The 19320-nt window shown below is 42.5% G+C and overlaps 1 protein-coding gene across 2 annotated transcripts in view; it reads left to right on the top strand.

The window, feature by feature from the left end:
- LOC149313985 (tyrosine-protein phosphatase non-receptor type 4) overlaps window positions 1–19320 on the top strand; it is a 155102-nt gene that overhangs the window by 65486 nt on the left and 70296 nt on the right. For both annotated transcript variants that reach the window (XM_089520313.1, XM_089520312.1), the window contains exons 6-9: window positions 8821–8865; window positions 9393–9445; window positions 12126–12246; window positions 12713–12800. In XM_089520313.1, the coding sequence (XP_089376439.1) occupies window positions 8821–8865; window positions 9393–9445; window positions 12126–12246; window positions 12713–12800 (307 nt within the window). The remainder of the gene's footprint in view (window positions 1–8820; window positions 8866–9392; window positions 9446–12125; window positions 12247–12712; window positions 12801–19320) is intronic.

Below are 19320 nucleotides of genomic sequence, written 5' to 3'. Positions count from 1 at the left end.
GACCACTCTTTGCTTGACCCTTGACTGCGTTTCTTCTCCGGACTGACTCTCGTTACTGACCTCGGCTTGTTGACCACGAACCGTAAGCGGATCATGCCCTCGGTGCCTTTCAAAAAGTGCACCGTTTGCGGAGGTAAAATCCCCGGCCAGGACCCCCATTCGGCTTGTCTTCTGTGCTTGGGAGAGGCGCACATCCCATCATCCTGCGCCTTGTGTAAATCCCTCACTCCCCAAGCGAGAAAAAATCGAGAGACCAGACTAAAGGCGGCCATCTATTCCAAGGTCTTCGCCGCGGGTGCCATGTCTTCTCTTGGGCCCCCCTCTTCCACCGGGTCGGTGCCGTTACCAGCTCTTCCCGAGGCCCCGACCCAGCTCATGGCCGACCCTCCAACTCTCTCTGAGGTGGCTCCTCGCGAAGGACCGGACGCCGACACCCCTTCGGTGGACGTTTTCCGGCCGTCCAAGAAAGATAAGCGCCCGAAGAGCTCTAAGAAGAGCCGCGCTTCTGGAAAGGACTCAAGCGCCCAGAAGGGGTCAGCCTCGAGATCCTCGGCCCCGAAGGCCTCGACCTCAGTGAGCTCAACTAAGGGCTCGGGTTCCACACCGTCGGTCCCGAAGCCCTCAGCTTCAGCGGACTCGGCTTCGAAGTCTTCGACCACCAAGGTGACGACTCCGGCTTCCGCTAACGCGTCACCCTCGGCCTCCAAGAGGACACATACGCCTCCCTCGGGAGACCAGCACCCATTGGCCAAACGACACCGCTCTGACAAGCGGGATTCCGGCGGCTCCCGGCACAGGGAGACCTCTAGGGACCGGCCGGCCTCCGAGCGCAGACCCCGGGAATCTCGCCCTGTGGACAAGGCCTCCAGGGTTGGGAGCTCCAAGACTACAGAGGCCCCCTCTACTCGTCCAGATCGCCGTCGCAGCTCTCCCTCTGAGGGTCGTGCCCTGCCTAGTTTTCGCCACATGCCGGATGACACCATCGACGTCATCTCGGGACCGGCCTCTCCAGCGAGCTCCACACGTAGTCAACGCTCGGTCACCCCGATGCCCAGATCGGTTGTCCATATCACCATGGTCCACCGGGCCGCCTCTCCTTCCCCTCCAAAGGAGCCGAAAAGACCAGACTACTTTTATGACAGCGAGACGGACACCTACTACATGGCTGTCCCACGGAATTCTGTTGCATCCCGCCTTGGGTCTCCATCTCGAAAGTCCAGGCCAGAGCCATTCACTAAGCCTACTCGGGACGTCTCAGCTTCTTCCTGTCGGACAGGCGCGGCCCCAGACCTCCAAGTGGTGGACCTAGACCCCGATGAGGAGGCTCTCTCTCACACCCGGTACCATCCCCAGAGTGACTCCGGCGCCTCGGATGCCGAGGATTACCAGCCTTCCGTCCAGGAGTTTGCCCAGCCTGGTGCCGTGTCGCCCACTGATGATGTCCGCACCTTTGCTGAACACGTCATCAAGATGTCAAACGCACTTGACATCCAAACCTCCCAGGTAGAAGATGAGGCCTCTGACCCCATCAAACGGAGGATCCACGGAAAGCTGCCCACTCCACCCGCAATTCCTTTGCTACCATCGCTGGAAAAGCTGGCGAGACGCTCGTGGGAAGCTCCCGCTTTGACGGCTTCCAGCAACCGCAGGATAGAGTCCCTCTACAGGATTGCTCCTTCCACTCCCTCATGGCTCTTTGGACACCCGAGGCAAAATTCAGCTATCGTCGAGGGCGCCCAGCGGACATCGACCCCAAAATCGTCCGTGATGCCAGCGGACAAGGAGGCAAAGAAGGTGGACGCTTTGGCCAAGAAGGCCTATTTCTCATCAGCCCTGGGGATCAGAGTGGCCAACTATAACGCCTGCATGGGGGCTTATATCCAGTGGCTGATGGAGAAGATCTCCCCGCTTATTCCCGACCTTCCTGATGAGTCCCAGGCCACTCTTTCCGAGGTCCGGGATGAGGCACACTCCATTGGGAGTTGGTTGATAACGTCAGCCAGGCACTCCATGGATTGCTCGACGAGGTCTATGGCCGCGGCGATTGCCCTGCGCAGACATGCTTGGCTGAGATCTTCGGACCTCAACCAAAACGCCCGTACCACCATTGAAGACTTGCCATTTGATGAAGACGGCCTCTTCCACCGGGAGACGGATGAAAAACTCAATTTCAAATACCGCATGCGGACCGCCGCGAAGAAGCACGGTATGTCTTCCTCTCCTCAGACTTCCCGTAAGCGTTTCACCGGCGTCCGTCCATGGTACGGGCAAGGCCAGATATCCTACCAACAGGATTGCCCCTACCAGCGCCAGGATCAGCCCAGGCAGAGGTACCCCTCGCAGTCCTCCTCCTCTTCAGGTTGCCGTTCCGCTCCCAAGTATAAGAAAAATTACCGGAGGCAGGATCCCGACCAGAATAAAAAGAGGAATTGAAGTGGTGCCGCGTACTCCGTCGTCTCCTCTCCCCTCTGTTTTCTGGACAGACTGAGGCCCTTCTCCAACATCTGGGCCTCGATCTCTACCGATTCTTGGGCCCTCACCATCGTCTGTAGGGGTTATGCCCTCGAATTCGAAGAGCTCCCTCCGACCGGAGCTTTCTTATCCACCACCCCCCTCAGACACCCTTCTCGACGAAGTACGCACCTTGTTATCCAAGGGCGCCATCTCGCCCGTCGATGCCGCCGACGTCCCTAGATGTTTTTTCTCCCGCTATTTTACGGTTCCTAAGACTGATGGGGGCATCAGACCCATTTTGGACCTGAGAGCCCTGAATACTTACCTCTCCTACCACCGGTTCCAGATGGTAACGCTTGCCTCTATTTTGCCTTTGTTACACCAGGGCCTGTGGTTCGCGACCATTGACCTGAAGGACGCCTACTTTCATGTCAGCATCCGGGAGAGCCACCGCCGGTTCCTAGCCTTTGCAGTCGGGACGGACGTCTACAGCTACAATGTTCTGCCCTTCGGCCTTGCCACGGCCCCACGGGTCTTCACCAAGTGCATGGCACCGGTCGTATCCCATCTCCATCGCCGGGGCATCAGGATCTTCCCGTACCTAGACGACTGGTTGATAGTGGCCCCTTCAAGTCAAGAGCTTCACCGACACACCTCGGAAACCCTAACGCTTCTAAAGGACTTAGGGCTAGTGGTCAACCTCGAAAAGTCACAGCTCCTCCCCACCAAACAAATAAGATTCATCGGATCCATCCTAGACTCCAACAACTGCATGGCCTGCCTACCACTCGACCGTTTTGGGGCCCTTTGCGTGGCCATCCGACGGTGCACGGACCGAAGACGAGTTATCGCCAGAGACGTCCAGGTGGCCCTCGGACACATGGCCTCGACAACTTTCGTCACACCATGGGCAAGGCTCCGATCCCGAACCCTCCAATCTTGGTTCCTGTCAGTCTTCGACCCGGAGACCGACGCTCCATCCCGTCGCCTCACCATCCCGAGACCAGTCGCCCGTTCCCTCCATTGGTGGCTCGACTCCCGGAACGTTTGCGCAGGCATGCCATTTTCACAGCCTCAGCCAGAGGTGGTGTTAACCACGGATGCGTCGGAGGACGGATGGGGAGCCCACGCTCTAGATCTCTGGGCGAAAGGCGTGTGGTCACCCGACGAAAGGACCCTACATATCAATGCCCTGGAACTAACGGCAGTGGAAAAGGCCCTAAGAGCATTCGAATCCTCCCTCTTCCACAAGGTCGTACAACTCCGGACGGACAACACCACGGTGATGTACTACCTGAACAAACAGGGAGGCACCAGATCACGCACCCTCCTCGACATCACGCTCTGAGTGTGGGAGTGGTGCATCGCCCGAGGCATCCTGCTTCAAGCGGTACACTTGCCAGGGACACTGAACGACTTCGCGGACCTCCTCAGCAGGTCCCCGTCTTCATGCCACGAGTGGAGGCTCCATCCGGACACCGTGAGGGACCTCTTCCGTCGGTGGGGGACCCCTCAGATAGACCTGTTCGCGACTGTCCACAACACCCATTGTCCCCAGTTCTGCTCCCGGATGCAAGGCGAGGACTCCCTTGGGGATGCGTTCGTATTCGACTGGTCGGGGGTGCTGCTGTACGCCTTCCCCCCATTCCCGTTGATCACCAGGACAGTGTCCAAGATGGCATCAGAAGCCGCCGATGCCATTCTGATCACCCCGTAGTGGCCAGGACAGCCTTGGTTCCCGAGCCTCCTTCATCTCTCCCGGGACACCTTTCTCCGGCTTGAACGCAGGCCGGATCTTCTCACGGTTCAGGGAGGTCGAGTACGCCACCCCGACATCGACACCCTTCCCCTGGTAGCATGGAGAATCCATCCCTAGCTTGCCTGCCAGAACCGGTACGCAGAGTGATCCTAGCTGCCCAGAAGCCGGCCACCCGCAAATCTTACTCCCAAAAGTGGAACAAATTTCTCAAGTTTCTGGCTGACAGACACCTCTCCCCTGCCCAAGTATCGACGCCGGTGGTGCTGGACTTTTTAATGTCCCTGGTCGACTCGGGCCTCTGCCTCACTTCGATTAAATGCTACCTGTCGGCCATTTGTTCCTTTTTCCAGTTTCGAGATAGACCTTCCTTTTTTAAAGATCCCCTTATTAAGGGTTTTCTCAAGGGCTATAATAATCTGAACCCGCAAGTGTCCTTGCCACCTCCGGCGTGGAGCCTGGAGGGGGTGTTGGGAGCCTTACAGTCTAAGCCTTTCGAGCCCCTGGCCACGACGGACATGAGGCTCCTGACTTGGAAGATGGCGTTTTTGGTGGCAATTACCTCGGCTCGTCGGGCTGGTGAACTTTGTGCTCTGAGACGGGACCAGCCATTCCTCAGATTTCATTTGGACAAGGTAGTCCTTAGAACTGACATTTCTTTTTTGCCCAAGGTGGTGTCACTGTTCCACATGTGTCAGGACATTGTGCTTCCTACCCTGGCCCCGAACCCGACCACGGATGCGGAGAGGGCCCTCCACACGCTAGATGTCCGAAGGGCACTAGCCTTTTATTTGGACAGAACTAAGGACTCCAGCCGTTCTGAGAGGCTGTTTCAGTGCTACTCGGGACCGAAGAAGGGATTACCGGTATCGGCCCAGAGACTCTCTAAATGGGTGTCAAACACCATCTACTTGTCTTATGAACTCTTGGGTAAGCCTTTACCGGTCAGGGTCCGCTCCCATACCACAAGGGCGGTAACAGCATCTTCTGCCTTCTTTTCAGGGGTTTCACTGGAAGACATTTGTAAAGCTGCTGTGTGGGCACAGCCCCTGACATTTATTAAACATTACAGGCTGGACACCAGGGCCAAGAGAGATGCAGCCTTTGGCAGGGCTATCCTGGTTTCTGGATTGCACTGATTTCAGCCTCTTTTAGGCTTGCTAAGTTAATGGTTTAACACTCACTCTCCCTTTATGGGTCAAGGGTTTACAGACCTATAACTCAGTTTTCAATAGACGAGTCTTGAGACAATGTTTGAGCTTTTTATTATTGTTGTCAGATAAACAATTGTTGGTTATTTATGGTGTCAGGACACTCCCTCCGCCTTTAACCTTAGCTTGCTAGTCTCAACCCATTTGTATGATTCGCAGAGACCACGAAGAAGGAGGACAGGTTGCTTACCTGTAACAGTATTTCTTCGAGTGGTCATCTGCGAATACATACAAATCCCGCCCATCCTCCCCTCGGTGTCCTGCTCTGAATTGGCTCACTCCTTGTCGCCTACTTGGCGGAAAAATTGCGGAACTGGGGAAAGAGCGGGAAAGCAGGGGCTTTATAAGGGATGGGCGGAGCTACTGCCAAAAAGTTTCTATATGTTGCAAAGAGTACTTTGCCCAGTGATTCTAGAAGTTTCCGAAGGCACTGCGCAGGCGCAGTACAACCCATTTGTATGTATTCGCAGATGACCACTCGAAGAAATACTGTTACAGGTAAGCAACCTGTCCATCTGAAACTTTTAAGGAGCTTTCCATTGTGTTGAAAGCTGTTCTTCAAATATGTTGTAGCTTTGATAGACTGAAGCTTAGACTTTAAAGCTTAGAGTAAAACCTGGAGTGGATTCACCAACTATCATGAAAAACATCAGCCACTACTGGTAGATACATATTGATCATGTACTTTCATCTATATAATGTAGTGACAAAGAACTCCATCCAACATCATGCCACACAGATTTCCCCTCTAGCAGATTTGCAGGAAAGAATAGAATTCTGTTCTGCTAGTGGACAGGTACTTTGGATGCAAGTTCATCTTATTGACTGAGAAATTCTGTTGATGAGTATAAAGAGGAATTTGAACTGATATACTGTATATTTAATTTTGTTGTTAAGATTTATGATCCTCTCATTAAAAAGGAACCCTCAAATTTGAATTAGGGCCTCAGTAAACCAGGGACTGAACCAAATGGCAGAATAACACACTTTTGACACTTTTCACTTTTGTGGAGTGAAATTCTGATCTAATGTAGATTTTCCAGCTTTAGAATGGATTCTTGTCACAGAGTAGATATGATCCTTTTGCCATATATTTATTGTCTAAGAGTAATATGTACTGTATCTACTCGTATATAAATCAGAAGTCAATTTTAGTCAAAAAATCAGCCAAACAATCTTGTTCAACTTATCCTTGGGTCAATATAAGTACTGTTATTTAACTCTTATTTAAAAAAAAAAGAACCACCCCCTTCCCTGGGTAGAGTGGTGAAAGGCGAGATCTTACTCCATCACGGGACAACCTAAAATAAGTACCAATCCTCTCTATTCTCAGTTCTGCAGCGTCATGTCTGGTCTTTTTGAATGCATGTGGGTTGAGAATGGTGGTGATGTTTCCCCTCGAAGGAGCACTGAAAGAGTGCGTCTTTTGGGTTCTGCTGGTATAGACTAAGTTCTCGCTTTTTAAAAAAATAAGTTAATACTGTACCTTGACTTTACATCTTTTTTGACTTATGCATGTTTTCCTAGCTTCGTCCATACCTGGCCATTCCCAAATATATCACAAAGCCACTATTTACCATAATTTCTTCCTTATCTATTTAGCCTTTTGAGTGAGCACAGTTATGCCTGCCAGAATCTTGTAAGTTCTTTGGCATTGCTTTCCTTTGCTTCACCCTTTACATTCTTTGTTATATGCCTCTAAGTTTTACTCTTGACTTATCCATGGGTCATATCAAAATCCATAATTTTGGCTCCTGCCCTCAATGTATATATGAGGTCAGTTTATACATGAGAATATACAGTATGTGAGAATTCAGCAGGAATATTTATCAGCAGGATCCAGCAAGGGTCTTCCAACTCACTATATTTTCTAAAAGAACTAGTATACCAAATGACATGAACTTAGTATGTTAGGTTAGAGGTGTTGGCTTTGATTCACAGAGATTCATGTACAATAAGGCCACAGTAGTGACAGTATTTCGTGATACTCTCCACCCCTCCCTCTATGAATCCAAGCCTTTGGATCTGAACAATGAAAGAAGACTATGCTTAGCCCAGATGAACCTGTTGTGAGCAAACCATCATAGCTATTATATGAATATAAAAGCCAAAATGCATACGTAATTTACTAGTGAGACTGGGGGGGGGGGGGGGACAGCTGAGCTTGTGAATAATTATAGTTAAGTATATCTCCCACTCATGTTTCAATCAGAATTGAATTATTATTAATAATAACAATAATAACAACAATTTATTTATATCCCGCCCAATCACAAAGAATCCAGGTGAGATACAACAGTAAACAAAATACATAGCAAATACTAGTAACGATAAAAATAACATAGCAAATCACAATAACAATAAATAGCAAAAAATACATAACAGTTCACAACAACAATAAAAATAACAATTAAAAAATTCATAGCAATTAACATAGCAAAACAGGTACAATAAAAAAATAATCTTCATTCTCAACCCCCCCCCCATCCCAGTCCTGAAAAACAATATTAAATAAAACACAATTGTAGAGCATTACAGTCTAAAACCACAAGGGGGGGGGGGACTAAGAGCTGGTGCCGAGATAGTGCTCTCCGTGCCACACACCCCTAAGTGATTACTAAAGCCCAGGTGGAATTAGAGGCTTAACCTGTTTTAGAGTAAAGCACAGAAGTCAAAAAGTCTGCAGAGTAGCCCAAAAGTTTCCCTCCCATGAAATGACAACATTTCATATTTCATTGGGGCCTTCAGGTGGCTCCAGGAAGCCAGTTAAATATCTAAAAATTCTAAGGTTTGCTTAGGAATTTAACACTTAATGCAGACAATACCTGAAAACATGACAGCCCTAGATTTATTGAATTTACCACTGAATCTTGTCTTTTTGAAACCAAATTTGCAGAGATTATTAGTACTGAGATTAATATTTTTGGAGAAATGCCACTGAATAATTGTTTATGGAATAGAGAATGTAATGGTGAATTAGAAAAAAATGTTGCTGTAGGTACATGCAAAGGTGTGCAATGAAAAAGAGTTTGTATTTCCTAAAAACACATTAGTCTACACTTTAAAATAATCAAGCAGAGACTGTTTCCATTCACTTTGATTTGGTGTATTAATTTGATACAGGGTTTACTTGTGTGTACAAGTAAAACCAGTAGCAATACAAGTAGATTTTGTATTGCCTACATAAACAGCCAAGACAACCTGTTAAAAGAAGTGACAAAAGAAGTAACAAAGTATCGGTTGCCTATGTTACTAGAACGTCAGACTCATTTTAATTGCTGTGTCTTGCCTGCCTAAAATAATGGTATTACAAATGCTGTAAGTCAGAATGTGATATTTGTTTTGGTAATTAAAAATATAATAGTAATGTTATCAACCTATCCTTACTTTTTCTTTAAGGTACCAATATTTTTTGCAAATCAAACAAGACATTCTAACTGGAAGGTAAGATTTGTTTCCCATGCATTCCCATTAATTACACAAATATTAAGTGATTCAGGGTGGGGAAAGAGCGTCATATGTGAACAGTAAGATGTAAACTTTCAGCGTGATGTTACGAAAGCAGAGTGTATATGAAAGCTGACTTTGTTGTCATGTGATAAACTGAGAAATTTACAACTCTGTTTACTTTAGTTACTTCTGTAGTCCTGTAACTTCACATCCAGTCAGTGTTGCCAACAAGCCTCAAAGATATTCCCTGGAATGTTTTACCAAAATCCCTGGAATTCTCCAATATTTATGTAAAATGTATAAGTTTAGCAATTCACTTACCAATTGAAAGGTATAATTTCCTTTTTACAACCAGCTAGTATATAAAATGCAAGCACTCATTTTCAGAGAGTCTCACCTTTACATATCTGACTACCTTTAAAAAAATGCCCATTTCAGACTTTTAATAATTCCAATAATATGGTAAATTAGATGGTCTTAAATATTACTGTAAGTATCTATGTGTGCTTTTCTGTTCATAGATTGCCCTGCCCTTATAATACTGCTGCACTCTTGGCTTCCTATGCTGTTCAGTGTAAGTAAATTATTTTAATTGTTTAACTTTTAAAAATGTTCTCACAGTCTGCTTTCAATTTTCCCTGTTCCTGTGGCTTTCCTAACTTTGTGTTGTTCAACCTTAGGCAAATATTTGAATGTATTTTATTATGTAAAACAGGTGAGTTTATTAAAAAAATTAATCAGTTAGTTATGCATTCTAGTATGGTTATCCTTGCTAATAAGCCTCACTGCATTCACTGGTGTCTACTTCCAAGTGTAGAAGTAACATTGCACCATAGTATTACTATAGAGATGGGCATACATAAATAAGAAGTGGCTGAAGTGGAATATGTTGTAGCAGTAGCAATTGAGAAGTCTGGTAACACCCAAACTTTTTTCAAACAACATGCATGCACCCATCTGTTCTCTGCAAATGTAATTTCTTTACATTGTCTCACTTGCTTACATTATTTTGTAATTCCCTTCGTCCTCTGATTTTGTTGTTCCTTGATCAAGGAAGCAATCACAAATGTTTGGGGGTAAGGGGGTTGGTCCCTTAGCCCACTTACTCAGATTGATTCTAAGGCAGCATTCCTGTACCTTACTGTTAAGTAAGACTAAGTAAAAAGATAAAGGTAGTCTCTTGACGTGAATGTCTAGTCATAACCGACTGTAGGGGATGGTGCGCATATCCGTTACTAAGCCAAAGAGCAAGCGTTGGACTGCTCTGGTGGTCATGTGGCCAGCATGACTGCACCGAACGCTGTTACCTTCCCACTGAAGTGGTAGCTATTTATCTATTTGCATGCTTTTGAAATGGTAGGTTGGCAGAAGCTGGGACTAGTGACAGGAGCTCACCCCATCATGCGGCACTTGGGCCTCAAACTGCCAACCTTCCAATCAGCCGATTGTCAGAATTGGCATCTTAACCACTAAGCCATTGCATCCCTTACAAGACAAAGTACACAGAATTAAAATTATCACATATTGTTTCTTTACCTATTGGTACCTCCACCTGCGCCCTTTCTTTGTTTCCTTGCATTTGTTTTAGACAGATCAAGCAACAGAAATAAATGCAGGTTGCCGGGATTATTAGTTATCAAAACAAGTCTGACTGATTCTTTAAGCGTTGTCAGAATTTTCCATTGCATTCGTTTGTAATACTTTATTTAAATGTATGCCCTTTGAATAATAATTACCATTATGTGATGTTGCACTATTTCTGTCAGATTAACACTTTTCATAAACTGTTCCTGCAGTCTGACAATTTAGGAAATTCTCGGAGCTCTTTGACCTTGTGTTCTGTTGTAATTCAGAAAGAATCTAAAGATGAACATGTACTTTGTTTTTAAATGTAGTGTATATTTTTACCTTTGAACATATTGTGGGAAGAGTTTTGGTTTGAGATCCTTCCTTGAAATCTGCTGGAAATATATTTGCATAACTACAAAAGTGGCAAGCATTTCCAAAGTTAAACAAAAGTTTGCAAGGAACTAAAGGAATATCAGCATGCCACTGTATCCTCATACTCAACAAGGTACTCAACACAACTCATTTCTTGTGAGAAATACATTTCCACTCATTTAAAGAGGTGTCAGTTCAGAACAAATAAAGTTCCTAATTAGATGCAAATCATTTGCACTTCAGTCCAAAGAAGTAATTTAAAACAGGTACAGGAATACTGCTTATTGCCCAATATTTCTTTGACACATTCTCCACAGCAGCTGCCACTCCCAAGGAGGCAAATAGCTTTGTAAACTGAACTTTGCAGTTTATCACTTTGAGAGTGGGAATTGCTGCACTTCAGAGAAAATTCCAGTTGATGCATTTGCATCTAGATAACTACAGAGCTAGTGTGGCATGGTGGTTTGAGTGTTGGACTACGACTCTGGAAACCAGGGTTGAATTCTCACCTTGGCCATGACACCCACTGGGTGACGTTGGGCAAGTCACATGCTCTCAGCCTCATGGAAAAGCAATGGTAGACCTCCTCTGAACAGATCTTGTCAAGGAAACCCTGATAGGTTCACCTTAGGATCGCCATAAGTTGGAAATGACTTGAAGGCACAGAACAATAACAGCAACTGCAATGGATTGCAGATCTGTGCCTGAAACCTCACAAAAGTGATATTGTTTTGCTTACGTGACCTGAAAGCATAATGGGAGGGAACACCAATGTAAAAAATAAGGCAACATAGTTGAGGACACAAAAATAAAGAAGCTTGATGGTTTAACTCTGTACACACCTTTCAGATGAATAAGTTCCATAGAACTGACTGGCAGTTATTTTCATGCAAACCGAAATCAGGTGGGCTACAGCTAGCTTAAAAGCACTCTTGCATTAAGTATTCTTGTGCCCATTGGTGGTATCAAGCAACGGACGTCCACTGACTAAACAGCAAACTCCAGCGGAACAGAGTTGATCTCTGCTGCAGTTTTGTGTATTCCTCCAAAAGTGTTTCATAAGGACTGAAAAATCTGTTGAAGGCTGGGGAGGGAGGAGTTGAAGGGAAGTAAATTCCTGAATTCTACCAGTGGAATGTTCGGTTTAGATCTGAGTTTGCACAAATAGTTCCAGCCATTATTAGGCAATTCTGTACATATTTTAGGATCAGGTTAATTCATTTGTAAAAATGTTTTGAGGGATTTTTTTTTCTTGCCATAGTGTACAAAGTGTTGAAATGGGGTTATTGTTAAATAGTTTCTTTAACTTTCAGCTGAACTGGGAGACTACAACTTTTCAGAGAACTTCCCTGGCTACCTTTCAGACTACTCTTTCATCCCTGGCCAGCCTCAAGACTTTGAAAAAGAGGTATCCAAACTACATCAGCAGCATATGTAAGTATTACATTACAAAGAACTACATGACTTATCCCATGCTACTAGATGTGCATTGTGCACATATCAAAAGTAGCTCTCTGAATAACTTATTGCATGTATGCCTTCTGGAGAAATAACCCATTTAGGACTTACAGATAATTGCTTTAGACGAATGGTGTGGTGAAAGAGTACTTATGTTGGTTAGGTATTAATTCTCAAATATAGCTCTAGCTCATAGTATATATATATATATATATATATATATATATATTTTTTTTTTTTTTAAATGAGACATCTGAAAGTACACTTTAGTAATTACATCTGTGTTTAGAATACTGAAATTGCGTTTGGTGGATCAGGAATTTGCAGTGCAGCCTAGAGCAAATTTTTTTTTTAAGAAGGCCGATTGGTTAACTGAGATGTAACATTTAATAAATTGTTCCATTTCCCAATTCCGTGAACTTACCTATTTTTGTTTTATTAGAGGTTTGTCTCCAGCTGAAGCAGAATTTAGTTATCTCAGCACAGCTCGAACATTAGAACTCTATGGAGTTGAATTGCACTATGCACGGGTAAGTTTTCATGATTGAGTCCTAACTGTGTAAAAAAATTGTAACATAGTCTTAATAGTGACCTTCTGTAAACTTTTTATATATTTAGCAATTTTACATATCTTAGCCAAAGGACTAAATATCAGTTTTATCAGTTCATTTAAGGATATTCTGTACCAGTGAGTGAATATGACAATTAAATTCCAAGCTAGGTGTTTCCCATAAATAATATCATTTTGAGAACAGTGTTCAGTTCTTCTTTTAATAGATGAGCAAACATGATTGTAATTCTGAAAACACATTTTAAAGGCTATTAAAGGCTTTTAAAGAAATTTTAAAATCCAATTTAATACAATAGAACCATAAATCAATAGAACTTGCTCACTGAATCAGTTGCTGATGTAAATCTAATTGATTTAGTAGAGCTATTCAAGTTTGGACTCAAGAATTGGATTTAGACATTCTTCAATTGGTGTCCTTGAACCACTTCACTGTTATTTAGTTCAAACAAGTTGATCAAATATCCATCTATATTGGTATCTGAGACAAATGCACTGTATGGGGAAACCATATAGTTATAGATAACTGTAGGAACTAAGTTTATTCTCTAACATACTGCTTCAAAGAATTGAGAATTAACATCCTGAATGAATAGTGAGATGAGATTTGTGTTTGCTCAACAGATCTGTACAATATAAAAGATAAACTTGTTATCCCCTGTTCTTTGTATTTAAAAATGTAATGTTTACTTGAGAGTAAATATTTTATTCTTTCACCATATTAAAATAGTAAATAGTTTTTTGGGAAATAATTAATGGAAGCATCCCCATCCTGATTACTGAAATCTTTTTTTGCTTAATATATCTGAAGAAGTGGACTGGAATCCACAAAGGTTATGCTAGAAATTTCTTTCTCTCAGTCTCAAACGTTGTTTCATTGACTTCAGAGTATTTTGTGAAGGTTGCAGATTTACTGTGGACCTTAATATGAATAATAATTATTTGATCAAAGTATTAATTCACATTTCAGTTCTTTGCTAAATGTAAAACTTGATCCAGTAAATTTAGAATTTTTGTTTCATCCAAATGTGATTGAGTACGCCAGTATACATTTTATCTTACAGAAATGAGTTCTTTTTCCAAAGTTACAAAAATAAAGCTCCCAAAATGCCCTAGGGGCAAGAAATGTGGTGAAAATGCCCCTATGCTTTTAAAACGTGATTGCACCCCTGGGCCATTTTAGACCCAGGAGAGGCTTTCTTCTTTACATGCCTGTGGGATTTTTATTTGTTTTGTTTTGTTTTTAAACCTCTTGCACCTAAAATAGCCTTGCACCCTAGAGATCATTTTCTACTATGGGGGGGGGGGGGGCGCTAGGAGGCCACATGCTGCTTGGGGGCTGCACTTTGCTTGGCCTTGTTCTTTATATATTAGATGTGCCACATTTAATGCACCTTTTCTCATTGCAACAACCAGTTGAAGAGTGCTTAGCTTTTGCTACTTGTTCTTTTTTCCTTACATTTCATTTCTCTGTGTGAGCTTCCTCTACCACCTCATCCTTCCAGTAGAGTGGGTGCTCAAGCCATTGCATGATCTATTGCTGACATAGCCAGATAACTCTCAACCCATGACCACTCACCTCCTGAGCTCCTTTTTTGTGCTAGAAAGGGGAGAAGTGGAGAAGACTACTGATTATAACCATTGGAGATCTCTTACTTTGATGCCAAATTGTGTGTCTTCCCCTTTACCCCACCTTCTGTCTGATGAGTGAAATACACTGACATGAAACAGCTCAGTTGCTGGTGAATTCAAAGTGTGTGGACTTATTGCCAGCAGTGTCTGTCTGCTGATGGGAAAAAGGACAGGACATCCCAGGATACCAATCCTTGATCTATTACAACCAGATAATGTTCATCTGTCATAGTTAGGACCAGACCTCTGAATATCTGTGGCTAAGCAGAAACCACAGAAGATGATGGAAACATGAAGCACATCTGACGTCCCAGTTTGAAGACAGATAAAATACCATGTGTTTGTGCTCAGTATTTCTATGCCTATTTTTAAAGAGATTATGAAAACTGTATTATGTGTATGCAGATTTAATCAGTAGATTATGTTACAGTCCCTTTATTAAATAACTATCTTGGTTAATTAAATTGAACCTACAGAATGTCCTGTATACCGGAGAATGCATGTCTAAGTAACTTTCAAAGCAGCAGTTACTGTAGTTGTCTTCAGTGTAAAAAAAAAAAAAACAATGGTAGAAGAGAGGAGAGGATGTTTGCAGGCTTGATAAAATACTTCAGTCATGCATACTATGGAGGTCTGATTCACTAGACACCCCCACTAGACACCTCTTATTTAAAATCATTTTATTTAAGAAGGTCAGTGTTCAAATTACAAGTGGTCCACAAGAGAAATGCACACAATAAGGCTCTCCTATAAATAACAGTTTCTTTCTCACCCATTCTAAGTGAGTGTATGCAGTTCATCTAACTTCCTTCTTGTGTACTGCTACTGTACTAAAAGAGAATGCCTGGAAGGCCTCAGAGATGTTACTAGATCGATGAGAGTGTAAAGAGAAACAAAGTAAACAGTAAACATAGTTAGCAATAGGGAGTTATGGTTGAGGCAACAATGCTTCCTTACTGCTAACATCTTACAAGTGCTAGATCTTAATCTGTGACTGGGGATCTTAACCTGTGGGACATGGAACCTTATCTGCTACATGGATAGGCTTCAGGGGTCTGCATTGTTGTTGTTGCATGCTCTCAAAGGATGGAAGACAGGGAGGAGTCAGGCTGGGGTCCCACATCTGAAGACGGCGGACAAGACTTTCTACTTAATGTTGCCTTTGGAGGAACCTTCAGCAGGTCCAAAATCAGTCAATCAATGTTTATTATATAATCTAAAATGTGAATAAAATACCGTACAGATACCATGTGAATGCCATACAATTTAAGTACAAAACCCATAAATGAAACAAAATTATAAAACTTGATTATAAAAATCTATATAAAAGATTCAAAATACAAAAATAGGTAATATAGAAAGGGGGGGGAATACAGCTTTAAAATGATAGTACATAAAACAAAAGATTGAACATAAGTTACACATCAAAATTCATCATCACCTCTACAGTTTACCCCAATTGTCCCCACATATTAACTTTATTGCTTTACATAGAAACCGAGCTGTGGTAATAGATATTTTTGAATCTTGACCACTCATGAAGTATGAAGTTCTAACATGGGTATCCCAGAACACTGATCATTTTAAATAGGGACCAAGATACTGGTCTCTTTCCTGTTGGTACAAATTACACTTCAATAGAATATCAGCTAAATCTTCAATCTCTCGGTCTCCACAGATACAAGTTCGCTCATCGTAAGGAATACCATTAAATCTACCATATCTTACCATGGTGTCAAGCTGATCAAATCTAGCTCGAGTAAATGCCTCCCTCAGGTATTTTGGCATTTGTATTTGTAGATAGTTAGGTCTTTGAAAAGTGCATTTAAATTGGCTCAGCCATTATAAATTGCCTACCTTACCAAGGGTGACTATATCTTTTTGGGCCTCGATATCCTGGATTCTCAGTATCGCACCCTTTTTTGCTTGATCATTGACTGTGCAGGCTACAGGGAGACCACAGCTCATAATAAAGTTTATTATTTGCATAAACCAAGAGGACTCAAGATGGGATTGAGACTGTTCTGAGAGACATAATTTTGGTAGTCTATCTGGCCCCATTTCATTGATTTTACACCAGTAGTTAAACACTTTGATTTTGGCTTGCAAATGAATTGAATATATTTCTAGTTCTGCTCTAACACCAGCTGTGGATGTCCTCTTGTCTACACCCAAAATACATCTCAGATGTTGAGACTGAGCTAGTTCAATTACTGAAATGGGATTTAGACCCCAAACTTCTGCTGCGTATAAAAGCATAGGTGTAACTTTAGCTTTATAAACGTTAATTATTGGGGTTAGAGGGCCAGGGTATTTGTGAGCTTTTAGTTTAAGTATGAGATTCAGACAGGACTTTGCTCTACGTGAACTCCTTTGGTGATGGCATGACCAGGATGCATTTTCTGAGAATGTTACACCTAGATAAGAGATGCTCCTTACTTGATCTGTTGGCTCACTCTCTAATTGCCATCTATGTCTCTGTGTTCGTTTACCAAATACCATTATGTTTGACTTAGATTTGTTAATAGTCAGAAAAATTATTTTGACAATAATCACCAAGTCTTTTTAACAATCTCCGCATACCTGCTTGAGAACATGATAACAAAATCATATCATCAGCATAAAACAAAGTGTTACAAGGAGTATGTAGGACTGTTGGCATATGGACTCTAGAATCTTTCATTTCAGATGGCAGGTCATTAATATACAAATTAAATAACAAGGGAGCTAATAAGCAACCTTGTCTTACCCCTTTGTATGTATCAATTATATTTGTCATGGCTTCATTTAATCCAAATCTCACTCTCAAACAGGTGCCTGTATAAAGAGCTTTGATTAATAACAACAATTGCAATTCAATTTTAAGGTCAATCAATTTGTTCCATAAAATTTCTCTATTCACAGTAATCAAATGCTGCAGAAAGATCTATGAAAGCAGCATATAGATGTTTTCCTTTGCTGGTGTATTTGGCAATCATGTGGCTTAGGATAAAACAGTTATCAGTGGTAGATCAGTTATGTCTAAATCCTGCTTGTTCTTCTGTTAGAATTCCATTATCATTAACCCAGCTTTCCAGTTTGTTCAAAAGGAACCTCATGTAGATTTTGGCAACTATATGTATTAGGTTAATAGGCCTGTAATTACTGGGATCCTTATTGTTCCCTTTTTTATAAATGGGAACCACTATAGATATCTTCCAAACAACTGGTATCTGACAGGTATTATTTATATGAGTGAACAAACCTGTTGAAATTGGTACCCACCAATCACTAAAATGTTTGTATAATTCTGCTGGTAGGAAGTCCTCTCCTGGAGCTTTGTTATTTTTCAGACCTTTAATGATAGACACGATCTCTTCTTCAGAAACTGGTGGCCGGGGGGTAGGGTTTCAATACCTAAGGGATCAGAACTTAAATGCTGGGTTTCAGTGGAATTTTTTAACACAAATAGCTCTTGGAAATAATTTTCCCATTCCTTGGCTGGTATAGGGATATCATATGGAAATTTCCTTTCCTTTAGAATTCCAGAGACAGAATGCCAGAATATTGTTGAGTTATGGTTTTTTGCTGCTAGCTCTAAACCAGCCCAAATTAAAGTGGAATAACTTTTTTCTTGATTTTAATTAATTTTTTATATTCCTTTCTAAGGGATAACATCTTCACTTGTGCATAAATAGAAGAAGACCTCTGAGCTGACCTCAGGGCCAATTTTAGATTCTTTTTCATTAACCTACATTCTGTATCAAACAGGGTGAATTAGTTTTCTTATGGTTTTCCCTGTGGGCTTAGCTGTTAAATAATTCTTCAGCTTTTGGCATAGGTTTGAAAATACTAGTTATATATCCTTTTACATATCATGCATCTAATTTTAGCAGTGTACTAGATCTTATTTGTGTCTCAAGAAACAATAGTGATCTTTTTTCTGAGATTGTCATCCACCCAAGAGGCGAAAGTGATCATCAACCTGTGAGTGTGAATTTATGGGGTAGTTCAGATCTTAGACCTAGTAGTTGGACAGATAGATGGATTATAGACCATCAAGAGACATGTCAAAATGGCAGGCTTAGGTGGGATAAAGCTGATATCTCTGCAATATCAGCTAGTCTTAAATTACAGAATGTGGAAAACTGGGTCAATACGATACGGTCACCTTCGGCTGTTTGGTCAGCAGTTACAGATGCATTCTCATCTCTGCCTCCCAGGACTTGGAGATTGCATTTAAATATCAGAGATCTCAATGACAATCCGGCAATGTTACTTTTGCTGTCTGTAGAGCACCATTGTGGATGGTTATCAAAGAATTTGTCTGTCAAATTATTCTTTTTAGCAAAATCATAAAGAGATGGACCTAGTTTAGCATTAAAGTCACCCAGTAAAATGATTGTGGATTGAGGATACAGAATTATTAGTTCTTCCATTTGAGCTTCAAGAGAAGTCCACAAATTGGTGTTATAGAAGGGGGATGTAATGGGAGGGATATATACAACTACCATTATAATTAGAAAATCTTTATGTGTAAATTTCATAACTAAAAAATGGAAGGATTTATCCCCATTAAATAATTTCTCCCCATGCCAATGCAATTCTTGTTTGATAAGAATTGAAAGGCCACCAGAAGCTCTCCCTTTATTTTTTAATTTTTGGGCAGGGATATCCCAGCACTGAAAGCCTGTGAGTTTTAGTGGCTCATCCTCACCAGTTAACCAAGTTTCTTGAAAGGCAACTACATCAGATTTAGAGAGAAAGCCCACTATTATCAGCATTCTCTGTATCCTTCCACCCAGCAACATTCCATGTGACTATTTGAATACTTTCTGCGCTGACAGATTGGTTTGGATTTGACAAAGGAG

Source organism: Sceloporus occidentalis, unplaced genomic scaffold, assembly GCF_023333645.1.
Source record: "Sceloporus occidentalis isolate IW3139 unplaced genomic scaffold, rSceOcc1.0.p SCAF_4, whole genome shotgun sequence".
In the NCBI taxonomy this organism is placed as follows: domain Eukaryota; kingdom Metazoa; phylum Chordata; class Lepidosauria; order Squamata; family Phrynosomatidae; genus Sceloporus; species Sceloporus occidentalis.
This window is presented reverse-complemented; position numbering and strand designations above follow the sequence as displayed.